An 18006-nucleotide genomic window follows, 5' to 3' on the forward strand; every position below is an offset into this window, starting at 1 on the left:
GAGCTTTCTCCTCTCCCCGCCCCGTTTGACCATATATGGCTTGTCTGGCGGCTTTGGCGAGCGGTACATCCACCCGGCGAAAAGTGGACACGAGACGTCGGTGTGCTCCGGAGACCAACATTTCCTAATTCAGGTAAGGTCGACACCAGCGATATCTGACAGTCGTCTTTTTAATCAGTACATTACATGGAGTTATATTAAATCAATGTCCGGAGCGGAGAGCTGCCAGCCGCCGTCACGCTGTACCGGAGCGTTTCGGGCCTTGCGTCACGTTAGCATTAGCCTCGTAGGCCCGGTAGTTGTTAGCTTAGCTTGAAGGCTGGCGGGCTAGGCGCCTCCACGACTAAAATTGTTCCGATTTGTTTCCTAACTGTGACATCTAAGGAATGTGTTTTGAAACTCCACTCTGAGAGCTGCCTTTACGGCAGTTCACAGTGAAGTGACAAAGTCTACTGTTGGTGATGGAGGTCTCACAGTTAGCAGCCAGCAATTAAGGTAGCTTAGCATATTCCGGTACAGAGCCCAACGTGCCGGCGGATTGGACATAAGGACCTAAAGCACGGTCCTGGTGGCGATCTTTACTGCTTTAACTACTAGATTCGGGGTCAGATCATTCACTATTATGGGCCTGTACTGTTAGCACGAATGTTTCCTTTTAAATGGACGTAATTCAAAACATCGTGAGGTTAAGAGCCGGCAAATTCTTAACAATAGTAACCCGGCAAGTACAGGAAGGCTTCTCCTGACACTTCATGAACCCAGTCACCCACTGTACTCTGATTCATGCCAACATGTTTGTGTAGTGTACTTCGGCCCATCCCGATGTTATGAAATAATTAAAATAATTTAGTTTTATTGACCTTGACGTGACTAACCTGTTTTTTTTCTTTTCTTAAAACAGCTGTAATCAACCATGCCCTCTGATTTGGCAAAGAAGAAGGCAGCCAAAAAGAAGGAGGCTGCCAAAGCGCGCCAGCGCACCAAGAAAACTGACGAACTCAATGGTGAAGGCGAACAACCAGAGGCCCAAACTAATGGAGCGGAGAGTAATGGTGAGAGGAACATTGGTTTCTACTGATTGTTCTTATGTAAAACCCTTTGTTAGCAATGTTTACCGTACTGTTCTGACAGTTTGTAAATGGCTTGATGGGAGTGAAGTAATAACTCGCCTTTTTTATTTTGTTTAACTTTTTATTTTTAAGGCATTGCCAGCTTGACAAAAGAGCTGGATGAGTTTGAACTGCGAAAGACCGAGGCACGGGCAGTGACTGGCGTTCTCGCCTCTCATCCCAACAGCACCGATGTCCACATTAGCAGCCTGTCTCTGACCTTTCATGGTCAAGAATTGCTCGCTGACACCAGTCTGGAGCTCAACTCAGGCAGACGCTACGGCCTCATCGGGCTTAACGGGACAGGTAAGTGGTTCTGGCAATCCCTGTCTATGCCCTCATTCGCACAATCCGTTTTGATCTATTCTTGTATTGATTTCTCATGTGTAAGCGACTCTTTCTTGTCATGTACTTTATGATGTTTACTTTTATCTACCAGGAAAATCCATGCTGTTGTCAGCCATTGGGCATCGTGAGATTCCCATTCCAGAGCACATAGATATCTACCACTTGACCCGGGAGATGGCCCCCAGCGAGAAGTCTGCTCTGCAGTGCGTTATGGAGGTGGACGAGCAGAGGATAATGCTGGAGAAGGAGGCAGAGAGACTGGCCCATGAAGACTGTAAGTTATATTATCAACTGAACCAAAATAGCTCTGCCTCAAACTGAACCTCGGCTGTTGCCGTTTTTGTTTGCTGGCACATAATAACTGCTGTTTTTAATTTGTTCCTGGCTAGCTGAATGTGAGAAGCTGATGGAGCTGTACGAGCGTCTGGAGGAGCTGGATGCCGACAAAGCCGAGGTGCGAGCATCTCGGATCCTCCACGGCCTGGGCTTCAGCGCTGCCATGCAGCAGAAGAAACTCAAGGACTTCAGTGGAGGTTGGAGGATGCGCGTTGCTCTGGCCAGGTAATATTCTGTCCAGTATCTGGTTTCCTTCATTTTTATCGCACCGAGTTTCACAATGAGAATTTCCTGTGCTTGAATTGTTTTTGCAGAGCTCTGTTCATTAAGCCCTTCATGCTGTTGTTGGATGAGCCCACTAACCATCTGGATCTGGATGCTTGCGTGTGGCTGGAGGAAGAGCTGAAGTCGTAAGTTTCAAAGGGTTAAAACTGCTACGTTCCTGTCATGGGGCCACAGAAATGTGCATTAATCAACTTTTTCTCGTTAGGTTCAAGCGAATCCTCGTGCTCATCTCTCACTCTCAAGACTTTCTGAACGGTGTGTGCACCAACATCATTCACCTGCACCAGCGAAAGCTCAAATACTACACGGTGAGTAGAGAGCCCGGTCTGGAGAGTCTCCAGGTATCATGAATGGACTCGGCTGTATGCCGTTTCATAAAGCTAAATAAGGAAAGCTCAGGTTGGCTGTTGCTAATTATGTTTTGCCACCCTGTTGGATGACGGCGCGAATCTATTTCTGTTCCCAGGGTAACTACGACCAGTATGTGAAAACCAGAGAGGAGCTGGAAGAAAACCAGATGAAGCGCTTCAACTGGGAACAGGACCAGATCGCACACATGAAGGTAAGCGATCCGATCTGGCGCAGCTTTCGACTGTACTTCAGTTATAGTTCCTCACATCCACCCGTTTGTGCACTCTCATACTTGAAATGTCTCGTCCCTGCAGAATTACATTGCCAGGTTTGGCCACGGCTCGGCGAAGCTGGCACGACAGGCCCAGAGCAAAGAGAAGACTCTGCAGAAGATGGTAGCGTCTGGCCTGACCGAAAAAGTTGTGAATGACAAGGTACGGCAGCATTAAAGATATTACTGGAGTAGTTGCTTTTCTTTGTCTTACAGAAGACAAAAGGCAATTGAAACAAGAGAATAGTGAAGAATTTTGAGCCTTTTCTGCCATTGTTTCAACACCTTTGCTGTTCCCCACAGACTCTGTCATTTTATTTTCCTCCCTGTGGGAAGATTCCTCCTCCTGTTATCATGGTTCAGAATGTGAGCTTCAAGTACAGTGACAACACAGTGAGTACAGCCAACCGGGACGATTTGTCTTTAAAACGAAGGGGGAGGAAACGTGTTTCTCAGTGACCCTTTTGTTTCCTGCAGCCACACATATACAAAAACCTGGAGTTTGGTATCGACCTGGATACCCGCGTGGCTCTGGTGGGCCCCAACGGAGCTGGAAAATCCACGCTGCTGAAGCTGCTCATGGGCGAGGTGAGTTTATTCACTCGCCCAAGAACCATCGACGGCTTCCAGACGGATCCATGCTCACTAATGTTTTCTCTCTCTGCAGCTCCTCCCCACCGACGGCATGATCCGCAAACATTCTCATGTTAAGATCGGCAGATATCACCAGGTGAGAGTCAAACCCTTCCTCTACAGGAGTTTAGTCTTATGAGCTTATTTCTAAATTCTCCATCTGAAGACATTTGGTTAAGCTCTTTAATTTCTTTCTCTTCCAGCATCTGACTGAGCAGCTGGAGCTCGACTTGTCTCCTTTGGAGTACATGATGAAGTGTTTCCCTGAAATCAAAGAAAAGGAGGAGATGAGGAAGATCATCGGTCGCTATGGCCTGACAGGAAAACAACAGGTAGGAGCCGCGTTCTTCTTCTGGAACCGCTTTTTCAGCTTAAATGAGTGGGTTTGCTTCTAACTCCACACCTGAATCCTGTTCCAGGTCAGTCCGATCAGGAACTTGTCCGACGGTCAGAAGTGCCGGGTGTGCTTCGCTTGGTTGGCCTGGCAGAACCCTCACATGCTGTTCCTGGACGAGCCCACCAATCACCTCGACATCGAGACCATCGACGCGCTGGCGGAGGCGGTCAACGAGTTCGAGGGCGGGATGATGCTCGTCAGCCACGACTTCAGGCTCATCCAGCAGGTTGGTGACCGACGCTTTCACGGGTTTCTTCAAGATTCTGTCACAAATCTGAGAATTTGATATAATCGTTCTGTCTCCCAGGTGGCCCAGGAGATCTGGGTGTGTGAGAATCAAACCATCACCAAGTGGAACCGGGACATCCTGGCGTACAAGGAGCATTTGAAGTCAAAGATTGAAAAGCAGCAAGCGCATGACATCTAACGCTGCGCCGCAGCGAAGCCACTCCTTCATGCATCACGGATCAGACCTGCAAACTCCCATCATGCATCAGACCTGCAAGCTCCCAAAGGGAAGACCAGGAAATGTTCGAAACCAGAACTCAAACTTATGCATCTTACTGGACACGTCTCTTGTACATGTTGTACTGTATTTCCGATCTCGATTTGGCAGTGCTGCACCCCACCCCACCCCCGCTCGCCCCCCGCCCCCCCTCACCTCAGGCTGCACTCTGATTGGCTGATTCACCTGAAGCATCTCGGTGCATTTTGGATTGCATTCCATTGTGCTGTCTTCATAGATAAGTTTTATTTTTTTCCCCCCCAATGTTCTGTTTTAACTCCCCCCCCCTCCTCCAACATGTATGCAGCAGCTTTTAGGTCATATTTTATGATATTTAAAAGTTGTTTTCTGTGTTAAAGAGCAGTTCTGCCTTATTTAACAATGTAATGCAATAAAGGGTTGTCTGAAATAAACTCCACATAAAAACAGCACGGCGGGATTCCAGAGAAGTTTATTGTTAATCACCATGAATACAATGCTTGTATCCAAAAATCAAAAGCTTTAGGGAAAATAAACTATTTTACATCTCTGTAAACAAAGAAGGAAATAAAGGTTGAATCTGCTTTGGGTTCTGCCTTCTGAGCCCTGCGGCTGCATAGATCCTACATTACACCAGAGCCGCCGCACACAACGCTGGCTCTCCACATTCTGGATTCTTCCATAACGGTAAGGACAACGCATCGCCAGGATGCAGTTTGAAAGTAAAATTCATCTGAGACTTCATGGAAAAGCTGCGATCAGGTGCACCGAAACTTCGAATGTGAATCTAAAACACTGAACATGTTTAACTCGGAACAGGCAAAAAAAATCAAGTGTGCGTCAGGCTGTAGTGTCACATTCAGTGGCTGTACAACGGTATGATTAACACGAAGCTGGGCCCCGAATACGGCTGAGGAAACAAAAGACTTCATGGAGTGACGGGGCCACACACACAGAAACGAAGATACACGTTCAATGTTCGCTTTGAATACTACTCAAGCAAGGTGGGGGAAATGGCTGCTACTGTTTTTGAAAATTTAAATTTGAATCTTTTAAGTACAAAACTGAGAAAGAAAACTAAAATGTATCCAAGAGGCTCTGTTTAACTGTGCTCAATGACACCGTTTTGTTGCTTGGTTGAAAGCACATTTTCCTCAGTTCCAGACCGGGACAGACCAAAGACACGGTCCTTATGATGTCCAAACTTCATGGAATAACTGAGTTTTAAGAAAAACTCACCATTTTGGCAGCTTTTGGTCTACTGATTAGACGAATAAAGCAAACTAATGACAGAAATTTTGCTTTAATTTCTAACACCTAAACCAATCGCTCCAAACCCAAAGCACAGAACTGACTCATGGCGTCACGAGGCGTTTTAATTCTAGTGAGGTTGGATCAGAGGCAGACCATTCTTGCCTGTCCAATTCCACATGAAATACTGTGGAAAATGGGAAAAATCAAAGGTTTCAAGGCCCTGGTCTTAAAAGCAAACTTTAAAGGGCAAAACCAGTTTTTTTTTTCTTTTTTTGTTTGTTTTTTGCACTTTTAGTACAGGCTACCAGGAAAAAACACTTTCAACCCAGGAACAGAGAAAAGTTGAGATTTTTTTTTAGTGTGATCTGACAAATCCAACATGGCATGAAAACAAGATCTGGAATTAAATGAGGAAATGGATGGAAGACGTTTTTCTAACCTAAACATCCCTTCAGAAAAAAAAAAAAAAAGAGAAAATAAATCAGGCTGCAAATGCCAGGGTTTTCAATTCCTTTCGAGATATGCCCGAACTGTTAATAGAAACTACATGCTGTGTTATACTTTCCCGACTCGTCTGCCAGCAGGCTCCAGAAGTGCACGTAAAGCTTTAAAGTCCATCAGGTAGAGGGGGGGCTGCAGTCTACTCGATTCACTACGTTTATATTTATTTATGTGTGTAAACGTTCCTCGTGGAGCACCTGTCAGACACAAGGCTCCCATCTGAGGTTCCAACCTAGCGTGCGCGATTGACAGATTAGTGGCACTAGCTGCTGTTGAAACAGTGCAATAGGAGTGCTTCGGGTACGCCTAGCGGCTGGGGAAAGGGGGGGGAGCTCACTCGGCCTCCCACTCCTCGTCGGAGACGTCCTCGCGGGGGATGGTGCGGGTGTTGCTGGCCCGGATGCTGCTGATGTTGGTGAAAGACAGGAGGTTGACGATCCCCATCAGGCTGACGCCGGTGCCGTCCAGGTTCACCTGAGTCAGGTGCATCTGTTTCAGGAACTTCAGATCTGAGAGGGAGAGAATGAAAACGCGAAAGCATCGCTTATTAAAGCCAGTGCTGCTGACGACTCTCATCACCCCCCCCCCCCCCCCCCCCACCCCACCCCCCCCTGCATGTGTGTTTTTTAAACTCACTGCGATCTGTGATCCGCGTGCGGCTCAGGTTCAGCTTAACCAGCTGATTGCAGCGGATCAGGCCTCTTGTCACCACCGTGTCTCCCACCTGAGTGCTGGCCAAGCCCAACACCTGCACACGGTAAAACACAATCCAAATAAAACTCTTTAAATACAGAACAACATGCAATGTTAAAAAAAAAAAAGAAGAGCAAAACGCTCTCTGGTCCACAGACCTGAAGGTGCGGCAGGCAGGTGATGAGTTCAGACACCCCCCGGCTGGTGACCGCCGTCCGGTCCAGACACAGCTCCTGTAGGTCCTGCAGCCCCCGCAGGGAAGGAAGCCCCGCGTCTGTCACCTGGGTGTTACTGAGAGACAGCTTTTTCAACCTGCACCGAGAACACACGATGCCCCCGCCGTTAGAGGGAGTCAGGCTGAAACTATAGCTCAACAACCTGATGAAGTGTGTGTGTGTGTGACCTGGTCAGGGTGGAGAGCTGGCTTACGCCCCGGTCTGTAACCTGGGTGTAGTCCGTCAGGTCCAGCTCTAAGAGGTGTGAGAGGCTGGAGAGGAATGAAAGCCCGCCGTCGGTCACGCAGTGGCGTCCAGGGAGGGTGAGATGAGTCAACTTTAGACCTGAAGAACACAGAAAAACCTCACTGATTCAATGATAGCTGTAATTAAAGGCTAACAGGTCCTAGCAGTGTGTTTCAAGACTTCCTTTTTTCTTGTTAAACTCATTTGGGTTTCCAGACCTGAGATAATCTGGAGGGTATGATTGCCATCGAGCACAGCGATTCCTCCCAGGCTGAGAGACGACAGGGCGGGGAGGGTGGCGATGTGCTCCAGTGAGCTCTCCGTCACACCCGTCCCATCCAAGTTCAGAGTCTGAAGATTGGACATCTCCGCCAGGGCTGTCACGTCCTTAACCTGGTAAAACGCCACAGCAGAGGAAGGTAAATATCGATGCAACTGTAAAACCTGTTCTGGATCTCTGCTGGTTGAGCTCAGCTACCTTCGTCTGCTTGATGCTGAGAAGTCGCAGCTGCGGCACGCAGCTCGGCAGAACCGCCAGCGTGTCTTCGGTCACGGCCGTCTGGTTCAGGCTGAGCTGGGAGAGGCAGGACGGGGCCGACTGCAGATACTTCACCATCCCGGCGTCCGTCACTTTGGTCTGATCCAGCGAGAGGAAGCACAAGCTTTTCAATCCTGAAACGAAAGGGGGAAACAAACTGCAGCTTATTTTGAGATCTGGCGTTTCTGAAAGTAACTTAAACCGAATGTTCAGTGTTGTTATGTAATCTTATCCCCTCTAATAACAGACTGACCCTCTTTGAAAAGACTCAGGATTCCCACCTGTGATGTGCTGCAAGCAGGAGTCTGTCAGTTTGCTACAGGATGCCAGGTTGAGGTACTGAAGCTTGACCAAGCTGGACAGGATGGAGAGGCCGGAGTCTGGGCGAAACAAAGAAAAGGATTATCACGACTGCCGAAAAAAGTAAATAAACCGACAAAAATCTGCAGCCCGAATACCTGTTATGAGAGGCGAGTTGACCAGACTGAGGTGCTTCAGAGCCGTGAAGGCCCGTAACTGCCGCAGGAGCTCATTGGTAGAATAGGGGTAGTTGTTGAGGACGAACTTCTGCATCGGGCAGCCGAAGAAGAGCTCCAGGGTGCGTGGACGGAGCAGCCGCTCTCGAGACATGTGGTTGAGGAGGAGCTCTGCCAGCTCGGCGGTCAGGCCCGCCAGACTGCTGCTGTACTGCATGCTGGGAGCTGCGGGGGTTCAGAGGCGACGGGAGAAATCGCCGCAGTGAGACAGCAGGACACGCCGTGAAGGAAAAACTCAACCCGAGAGCGGAGACGGCTCTCACCGGTCATGAGGTGGACAGCTGCTCGAGTGGCCAAGGCACAGAGAGACGGCACGTTCGGTGTCCTGAAGGGTCTTTTGGGCGGCGACGGTTGACCCTGGGAGGAGTGGGGTTCGTCCTGCTGCGCGGCTCTTTGGAGACGCTCGACTGCAGCCAGACCGGCGGCCACAGGGGCCACCGGACCTCCGGCATCCTCGGGGTCCGCCGCGGCCTCCTCAGGGGCCTCTCTGCAGCACACACACACACTTTAACTCACTCATACTGCTTTTAGACATGAATCAAACCTTCAGAAAGCAGACGTCTACATGCATAATGTGTAAAAGAGAAAGAGTCTAAAAAACATTGTGTGAAAAGTTCAGACTTAACATGTTCCAAAAAAAAACCCCAAAAAAAACCACAGGCAGGTTCATGGTAGCAATTTCTAACATTAGGCTGCCACACAGAGTTCTGATACCGACGCCTACCTGAGTCTATTGCCTTGCTCCGGCCAGTGGTGCCTGGGCTCAAATCCTCCACGGATCCTGTTCTCCGGGAAGAAAGGCAGCTGGGGCATTCCTGCAGAGAACACACAGGAGGCAGCTGTAATCCATGGGTCTGAAACTCTGAGAAAAACTTTTCACTAGCATTTACAGGTTGTTTTCAAATAACTTCCAATCTAGAATTTTTACTTCCTAACACACACCTCGAATCAACATCGCAGCTTCTCACTCTCTGCTCCTCCTTGAACCGGCCTGGAGTGTGAATCAGCTCTTTTCTCTGGGCTGACATACATTTAGAATTCTGTATCACAACCACATGTTCTCAGATGCTGAATGCGATTGGCTCGCCATCTGTAAGCACTTACTGAGCGCGGTTCTCACTGGTGGGGCCGTATATCAGTGACCCCGTGTCCCGTAAGCCTGACAGAAACAGGCCATTCACCTCCATATTTCCTAATCCTAATCTACCTTAAATGTGACAGCCGCTAAACAAGGGCAGGCGGTCGAACATTCTGGCACACAATGAGCTTATGCAACGTGCGGTGTGAACTGTGACGAGTAAAAACCGTTCCCATGAGCTCACAGTGTGTGTCGGGGGGGAAAAAAAAAAAAAGTTTTCCATGGATGAACATGGGAGACGTGGAATCAGGAAGAAAGGGAAAAAAGGGGAGGAGAGAAGAGGAGAAAATGTAGGTCAAAGTAGAAATGAAGCGTCTGAGGTACCGTTGAGCACGTCAGCTGGGTCTTCTTCTCGTTCCTCATCGGCCTCCACGGCAGCCTCCTCCCCGGGCACCAACCTCTGGCCTCGCCCTGTTAAACACAAGACGCCGGCATTTAGAGACCTTTTGTTGAGTACAACGTTCTTATTTAATAGAAAATTCCACACTCCCGAATGATAGAATTTAAAGTGGCTGGTGGAGAATGGTGCGGTGAAATATACTCTGTCTATGTAAAACTGACTGGCATTTGTCTGGAGTGTTTTGAATTAAATATGAGCCTTGAAGAAACTAAATAAAAATCGTAATCCACCCCTTCAATTATTTACTTAAATCCGGTGTGAGTGTTGAGCTGCACAAAACAAAAAGCCGAACATTTCCCTTTGATCTGGTGGTTGTTTGGGCTCAACCATTAAATCACTAAAAGTTCTAGTTGTTGCACACACACTCATTTTCACATGTGATTTTTTCTACAGAGAACCTGCCTATTCCTTGACACTCTTCAAAACTGAATTTCTCTCCAAGCTAGAAGGTCTTACTGCATAGTTTGTATCAGCTGAGATTGCCTAAGGTGCCATACTACTCTATTGAGGTGGGTATACACTGTTTTCAGCGCTTCTGGTAAATTGTTTAGTTACATTTACAGCAAATGGAACTTTACTTTGAAGATGAGAAAAAGTATTGACTGATTACAGGTTAACATTGACGTGACGTCTACATGGCTCATCGTGCTTCTGTGTAAACACTAAGAAAATGTCTGTGATGTGGGGCCTGTGTGAAAAACAACAACAAAAAAACAACTTAAACAAGCAGATCCTTTCTTTTCACTGTATGGTTCTGTTACTTTATCCATTTTTCATAGTCATTTCATTTCTGTAAAAACTAAAAAAAAACAAAGCATGCTCACCCCAGAAGTGAGACGGCCTGGACAGAGCAGGAGCCGCTCCGGGTATCCCAGCGTAATTCACCGCCTCCTCCCACAGCTGGTTCGGGAGCGGAGGAGGGATGATGTGCTCTCCTGCATTGTCCTGGTCAGGGATTTCTGGCTGAGGAGGCACGGCACACGGCGAGGGCTCGACCTGGCCTGCTGACGGCGATTCTGCAGGACTTGGGGGGTCCTGAGGGGTCTCTGGGGGAGTGGTCTGAATACACAGAGCGGCATTAGGGGTGAGGCCGAGAGAGCGCAGCGAGCAGGCGAGCTCCGCCTCCCCGAAGCGTTTCCGTGGGAAACCCTGGAGGAGAGAGAACGAGGGCAGGGACGGGTGACGCCCGGTGATGTGCTCCACGACGCTCCGCAGTGGGGCGTCGGCCGAGAAGCGCTCACGCATGGACTCACCAGACGGCAGTCGGATCTAGAAAACAACACGAACGTTACGCACTGGTACATCCGTGATGGTGTCGGCTGATAATATCTTTCATTTTTTTTTAATGGCTGACCATAAGGATGCAGTTGTTGTCCACATTTGTCTGAACCTTTCCTCCGAGCTTCTGGCCTTGACCGCTCGGAGGAGACGACTCAGGAGCAGCACTAGTCTGGCTCTTCTCCTGCAAGCTCCTCCGATCCTCGGCGATCCGTTTCAACACCAACTCCCGCTCCTAGCAGCGCCAAACACACAAGACCACAAATCAGACACTTGACTAAATAATGAATCACAATTGACGGTGTTATAATTTATGCTGACCTGCTTCTTTTGTCTCCTCTCCGCTCGAGCTTCTTGAGCAACGCGCTGTCTTTCCTTCTCTTCAAAGTCGCTCTTGTCTTGTTTGATTCGGGATTCAACTGGTGTGGGATCCGGGGACAAGGAGCAGGACTGAGACGGTCTCAGAACCAATGAAGGACTTGCTGGTAAAGACAGAAAACACATCTAATAATCAGATCATTTTGCATGTAAATTGGTGCATTTTGCAGGCGGTCAAATGATAGGGGAGACGTAAGAGAAGAGTTCTTCATACTTACCTCTGCTGTCAGCAGGAGATGTATGAGCCTCTGACGTGTTTGCCGTCTCTTTGGGAGGGTTGAAAGCAGAAAACGCCGTCTCAGCTGGCTGTGACGGCTGCTTGACCAGCTTGTGCCGAGGATATTGACCCTGTAAGAGCCTGTCAAAGTGGAGCAGATGACAACAGCAGTTTAGAGAGAGACGTCTTTGTTTTTTTAAGCAGTGAATAAAACGAGACCTGAGATAATCTGAATGTTAATCAAATGGACAGAAGAGAAGAGCGACTAACTCACCACTCAGCTGCCTCTGGCACTGAAAAGTGGCCAGCCTGCATAGCTGCCTGAATCTGCTCCTCTGTGAAACCCATCTCACTGAGGATGAGGAACAACTCCCCGATAGTCTGGAGAACAACACCCAAAGGTCACAGAGCAGCTTTGATGACAGGCCAAAAAATCCTGACCGTGCTTCCCCATATCACTGATAACACAGACAACTGCCGCACGCGCACACACTGACTGTCTAATAATAACTTGTTATACCTGTGTTTGTTTTCTGTTTGTGTTGCTACCAAAATCCAATAATTGGAGTGAAAGGAATTCAAAATTTTAATGTAAGTTTAAAAAAAATGATCCAATACACTATCGCATACACACAATCACAGTCAAAAAGCATTAAGAGTGAGAGAAAACTGCCTAAGTTGAAAAACAAACTTGTAGTGAATCATTAATACAAATAAAACACATAGCAATGTTAATTTTTCCAACACATTTGCCATTACCTAACATAACCCCATCACACATTAAAATTTCCCCACATTACTGGTTCACTCAGCTGATTTAGGGATAATGTTTTGTTTTGGTGTTGTTCACTGGTGTCAAACACAACTGCTGCTTTTATAAGCAGCGAAGGAAACAAATAGAGACATTTACAAAGGAATTTCCACGGATTAATCTGGGTACAAAGGAAAATGACAAGTTAAATTTGAGACTATGGTGTTATCAGACTTATTGTCATAATGTCTGAACTGGATCTCGACACGTTTATCTATTTAATTCCATTCATAGTTAGACTCTCTAAATATGAGTGAAAGTTTAGGTAGTTATTCAGCTTCTTTCGCAGCAAACGCACCGAGTTGCGGCTCAGAATAAAGACTACAACAGACCAAGCTAATGCTGCTAATGCTAATGTTATTACAGGGAGGATTGTCAACAAACGGCGTTAGCATAACAGCTAACGAGGAGCTGCCGAGGCTGAAGAAAACGACTCTGAAAGAAGCCGTGGAGCTTACCGGAGAGGCGGCAGAGCTCATGCTCCCTCTTCACGATCGCTGTGAGAGAAAGCAAAGCGAAACCCGCTATGATTCTGCAACTTTACTGACTTCCTGCTCGCGTGTAGCCAGCAGCCTGCTAAAGCTAGCTCCAGTGAGTGAGCTCTGCTCAGTTCTCCCCCTGCAGACCGCAGACGGACGGGACATCAAGCACACAGCAGCGGCCTATCAGCAGCGCTCACAGCCCAGATTTTAACCCCGGCTGGTTCTCCGTGACTGACAGCAGCAAACCCCAATCCCCCGCTGCCTGATCGATAACCGCCGCCATGTTTCTGAGAGGACTGTTTCTGCTAGTTTAAAAATCTTCTTCCTCGACCTTCATCACTGTGGATTAGTGTAACTACAATAAGTGTCACGTGGAGTTTTAAGAGTGTATTCTGAATAACAAACTAGAAAATAAAATAAGTTGATAACAGGTACGTGAATGATTATTGATTAGTATGATCAACTTTAATGGAGGGCCCCAAAAGTCATGTTTTTTCTTAGGGCCCCTTGTAGGCCTGGGCCTCTGGCTGGAGTGGAGTCAAGTGTGTGAAGAGGAACCTGCTTTTTGGCCTAAGAGGCTTTCTTTTTCAAGTGAAACATAGGATTTCAGTATTTTGCATGACTGATTCCCAGGCTGTTTTTAATCTAGTGCCATCCTGTTTTCTGTCAAATAAAAAAAAAAAAAAAAAAAAAAAGTAACCTCACCCGAGCCACAAACTGACAGACTTACGAGCAATTTTGTCACCAAAAAAATAAAGTTATTGTCTTTGGACTGTTTCAGGAAGCCCAGGGAGAACATGCAAACTCCTCATAGAAAGGGGCCCAATATACATACCATGACTGGTATGAGGGTTCAACCCCTTCAGCGATTGCGCCCTGAACACTTGGCCCCATTGCACAGAGCAAAAACTGTCCCTGCATAGGATACATACTACAAGTGTACTTGTGTCCAAAAGCCAAAAAGCCAAAAAAGGTCACTTTTCCCTTTATAAATCACAGTTGGCTTGGTCACCTGCACAGGTGGATTCTCCTAATGTCATGCCCTGGACATGCCCACTCTCTACCTAAGTACCTCCAAAGTAACTACAAAGTACGTCCTGAATATTTTGCCTGCAGATCAATGGACTTTTACGATCAATCGTGGCAGAGAAGACACTGATAATTGAACAGAGAGCGAAACAGAAGTGTTTGTGGGGGAAGTGGAGGAGAGCTACTGGTCCTTGTTTCAATATCAGCTCAGATTATAAAAAAATGTGGATTTTTATGGTCATACTTTGATTGCCTGTATATGGGTGACATTTCTACCTATTTTCAGGTGCTGACACAGTTTATTCTGCAGATATTTCTAATCATGCAACAGGTTTAGTTACTCAAACGAAAGGAAAACATTGCATTACATTGCAAAGTAGACAAATAATTGCAAATTTCAGTATATTGTAAAATATTGTAAAATATAAATGTCAAATCTCATAAATATGCCTAATAATAATACAAATAATGCATTGGGTTTACTATATTGTGTTTTTTTCAGAGAACTCATGGTCGCTTACAGTTATAGTAGTGTTTCACTTCATACTCAACCTAAAATATTGCATGGTATTTTCCAATTTGCTGCAACATGTTTTTGTTTCATAAGGGTAGTAGATTTATCGCTGCACAACACACTTTATTTTAAATGAAAAGTGAGGAAAATACACTGTCAGGTAGCACTATTAATGCATCTTGGGCAACATGTAATGTACAGACTACAAAAGCATTTATTTAGGTAGGAAGCTGAAATGTAAACAGCATGTACACCACTTTCAGGACCCTTTTTGTGTTTCAGTAATGTTTTTTTAAATACATTATTATTATTATTATTATTATTATTATTATTATTATTATTATTATTATTATTATTTAGCTGAGAACAATAACCATGGGAGTTGGTGCTTGTCATAGTTAGTGGACTGCTCTCCTTGTAGTAGCAGATCATCACCAGTAGAGGTCACTCGTACACCTTATGTTAATGTGGCATTTCCAGCCTGCTTGGTGATAATTATATGCTATAAATCCATGTTTATGAGCAAAGCCAACTCCAGAAAATTATATTCAGGGGTTTAGCTAGATTGTTTATCCAACTTTATACAGGGAGAAACAAAGAGAATATCATGGTTCTTTTGTGCTTTTGTGACTGTTGTGACACACACAAAGATTTTATTTTTAAGTTGTAGGAGTTGTTGAAGGTGTGACATCATTTTAAGTAAAATATTTTTGTTGCTTTGGCAGACATGCAGTTAAAATAGTCATAGTTATCTCACTGAAGGCAGATGACAGAATGAAAGATAAAAATGCCATTAAGTGCGATAACATCTTCATAAACTTGCTGCTGATCAAGACAAGGACACATGGACACAATCACAAGCATAAAAGTGGGGAACGCGTCAGAATAGCTACATAAACCAGTACGTTCGTCAATTTAAAGTGCTATTTTTTACTATTATGTAAAGGATGAAGATTTATGGGGTTCTGTCATCAGTGTGTGTGTACTTTCTGTGTATTTTACAAGTTTAGTTCGACCTCCCTTGTGCTGTGTGAATTTACAATCAAGAATGTAGTTGCACTGTGATATTTTTCAACTTCAGAGGTCTTATGCATGTGCTGTAGTTTCTTTATTGCACCAGGGCTTGTACTGGAGTCACATGGTTTGATGAGCACATGCAAACTTATATTACACAAATGATTGTGAAGTGTGTACCATAATGTCAATTTATTGCACAGTATTTTTCTGTCAAGATTTTGTTCAGTGAATTAAGCATCACTGAGATCAAGGATTTTTGTTCACTGGAGGCCTGGCCAAGGCAGAAGCAACAACACTGCATGAATATTGGAGTAGTACCTGAGTAAAAGATTAAAAATCATTTATGATTACACGAAAGTTCAAATTCAAATGCACTTATGTAAAGAGATCAAACTTTATTGCTCAGTGTGTGAAGGCCAAACCCGACTGCTGTGGTAATATAGTCAAACTGAAACCTAGAAAACCACTGAATAATATCTCACACAACCATGGGGAATGTATGTCGCACAATTTTGGACACTAACATAAACTCATATCAAGCCTTTTTGAATAAAGACTTGTGCAGAAAAATAAGACCACATAAAGTCTTTGGATGATATATACAGATTTTTAAAATTGACTTTGCAAAAATTTCAGTGTACTTTATTTCCTTTTCCATGGTGTCTTTGGTTTGGATGTAACTCAGCCTCTGTAGGAATTTGGAAAAACAAAACAAATGAACACAAAGTTGAATGAACACAAAGCTACCTGTGTCTTTCCAGGGAAGCTTTTTTATTTTTATTTTTAGAAATGTGAATTCAGCTTTGATTAAATAACTTATAAAAGAACTCATCAACAAATACAAATAATTCAGGTTCACATCAATTTAAATACCTTTTCCTGATTTACCAAATACTTAAACATTTTTGGACAACTCCAAAATTTTCCTTTGTGCTAGAGTAAAGATGTTATTGCATTATTTAAAGCTCTCATTTGACTTATAATTTAAAAAGCAGAACAAGGTGAATATTACAAAGAAAAATATGTATATTTTAAAAACTGCTTGTCTAAAATACTTGTCCAAAATACAGGAAAATCAGTGGTATTATGCTCGGGTCTTGTGTTTTGTCCACTGAAACAATTCATTCCCCGGTAAATAAGTTATTAATTACTGTTACTTTTATGGAAAATTCCTGTCAATGCCTTCTTTAAAAGTTTTATTTCTTGCAAAAATATCCCACGGACGTGTTTGGATTGTCTGGTAGGCAATTATTTGACATCCAATGAAACTGAAGAGTAAATAATTGACACATTAAATGATAATGTGTTGGTGTTTTTGTTTCATTTTTGAAGGTTTTTTTCATGTGCAAGTCACGTGATGGTAGATGAAAAGAAAAAAAAAACAGAAGTAGAATGATTATGTATGTTTTCCCACTAATCAGGGAGGTCATGTGCATCATAACGGTACGACACCATCAGGCCTTTAGAAATATGGTTATTAATATGCGCATGCGCAGAAACTTCTGCTGCAACAAGCTGCCGGAAACTATTTATGGAAACGCAACATTTCACTTCAAAACAAGAGCCTTACAAAGATTTGCGAATATTTTGACTTCTTACGTGCATTAACCGGATGTTTCAGTAATTTATTGATCTCAAAAACTCTCACAACAAGTTATTTGAGTTGTGTGCTTTCGCTACAGGTGCTGATTTTGCCTGCTGCTGTTTTATTGTGAACCTTCTCACCGGATGTTGCTGTCATTTCAATGTCGCGAGCTTGATGCCGGCGGTCGCGAGTCATTCAGAGAGAGTTTTGAGTCGAGTACCAGGCACCGGTGAGTAATTAAGCCCTAATCTGTGTGTGACTGTAAGCCTCACACGGGCTTGTGTGTATGAAAAAGGCGTCCGTCGCTGTGTAGCGGCGTCGTTCTGAAGGTGACCGGCGGCACCTGACTGTTGACTCCCCTCGGAGGAGGCGCGGCGGCGGCGTCCTCACACTGGACTGCCGCACACGCATGCAAGTGACCGCCGCTGCTGCCGCCGCCGCCGCTGGATGACCCGGCTTTGTTCCTCCGCTCCTCCACAAGGTGACTTTAAAACAAGAGAAAAATCACTGGAAAGCCGTCTAATTTGGTTTCTAAACAATTAATTGAACCCATTTATTGAAAATGCAGAATTCAGGAGTGATATTGTGGGATTTGTAGCGGGTCCTCCTCCTCCTGCCAGCAGCCACGGTGGTCCTCTTGATGCCCACGTCTCTGTTTTTATTTCCTTTTTTTCTGGTGGTTTCCTCTTGAGGCTCCGAGTTAGACAGTGTAGAAGGCGCAGGGGGATGTGGTCACATTTACTCATCCATTCATCATTCATTCCTCTCTGGCAGGATACAACAGCAGCATTGAGTCTTTTGTTCCTCGGGTCATTGGGTGACTTGGTTACACAGATCTGTGTGTAAGTTCATTAGTTCAGCAAGAACATGACCAGCATTTTCTCATAGCCACCACATGAAAAGAGACAGCCAGGATTGTTTGTTTACTTCAACATCAATTTAAAATTCTGCTCCATTTGT

General features: G+C 45.3%; 2 protein-coding genes across 3 annotated transcripts; one reads left to right on the forward strand and one right to left on the reverse strand.

The window, feature by feature from the left end:
• The first annotated feature begins 37 nt into the window (after positions 1-37).
• Positions 38-4666, forward strand: abcf2b (ATP-binding cassette, sub-family F (GCN20), member 2b). 2 transcript variants are annotated; one of them, XM_030099524.1, is made up of 15 exons: positions 38-133; positions 902-1052; positions 1203-1415; positions 1549-1731; positions 1847-2018; positions 2108-2203; positions 2284-2386; positions 2545-2640; positions 2744-2863; positions 3004-3093; positions 3178-3288; positions 3368-3430; positions 3537-3665; positions 3753-3956; positions 4038-4666. In XM_030099524.1, exons 2-15 carry the CDS (start codon positions 914-916, stop codon positions 4155-4157), a joined length of 1839 nt encoding a protein of 612 aa, XP_029955384.1. In that variant the 5' UTR covers positions 38-133; positions 902-913; the 3' UTR covers positions 4158-4666. The 2 variants fall into 2 exon arrangements, with proteins under 2 accessions (XP_029955384.1, XP_029955385.1); XM_030099525.1 differs by having other exon boundaries at positions 53-133; positions 899-1052.
• A 4-nt stretch (positions 4667-4670) lies between these two features.
• LOC115394255 (uncharacterized) lies at positions 4671-13085 on the reverse strand. Its single transcript, XM_030099522.1, has 17 exons — positions 12878-13085; positions 11883-11989; positions 11610-11749; positions 11335-11495; positions 11090-11248; positions 10560-11004; positions 9660-9746; positions 8922-9012; positions 8461-8684; positions 8120-8362; positions 7943-8041; positions 7602-7795; positions 7342-7516; positions 7066-7222; positions 6821-6974; positions 6606-6717; positions 4671-6478 (listed from the first exon to the last, which is right to left on the reverse strand). Exons 1-17 carry the CDS (start codon positions 12896-12898, stop codon positions 6303-6305), a joined length of 2745 nt encoding a protein of 914 aa, XP_029955382.1. The 5' UTR covers positions 12899-13085; the 3' UTR covers positions 4671-6302.
• Positions 13086-18006: the final 4921 nt, after the last annotated feature.

This window comes from Salarias fasciatus, chromosome 9, assembly GCF_902148845.1.
Source record: "Salarias fasciatus chromosome 9, fSalaFa1.1, whole genome shotgun sequence".
Lineage (NCBI taxonomy): Eukaryota > Metazoa > Chordata > Actinopteri > Blenniiformes > Blenniidae > Salarias > Salarias fasciatus.

What these genes read in the sequence shown, in the direction of transcription:
- LOC115394255 (XM_030099522.1), bottom strand. Translation starts at nt 12,898, where the DNA reads ATGAGCTCTGCCGCCTCTCCG. An exon ending in ACAACAACTGCATCCTTATG is followed by an intron (nt 11,005 to 11,089) that starts GTCAGCCATTAA and finishes GTTGTTTTCTAG; the next exon opens with ATCCGACTGCCGTCTGGTGA. An exon ending in TACCCTCCAGATTATCTCAG is followed by an intron (nt 7,223 to 7,341) that starts GTCTGGAAACCC and finishes TGTGTTCTTCAG; the next exon opens with GTCTAAAGTTGACTCATCTC.
- abcf2b (XM_030099524.1), top strand. Translation starts at nt 914, where the DNA reads ATGCCCTCTGATTTGGCAAAGAAGAAGGCAGCCAAAAAGAAGGAGGCT. An exon ending in GAAAGCTCAAATACTACACG is followed by an intron (nt 2,387 to 2,544) that starts GTGAGTAGAGAG and finishes TTCTGTTCCCAG; the next exon opens with GGTAACTACGACCAGTATGT. An exon ending in ACCAGATCGCACACATGAAG is followed by an intron (nt 2,641 to 2,743) that starts GTAAGCGATCCG and finishes TCGTCCCTGCAG; the next exon opens with AATTACATTGCCAGGTTTGG.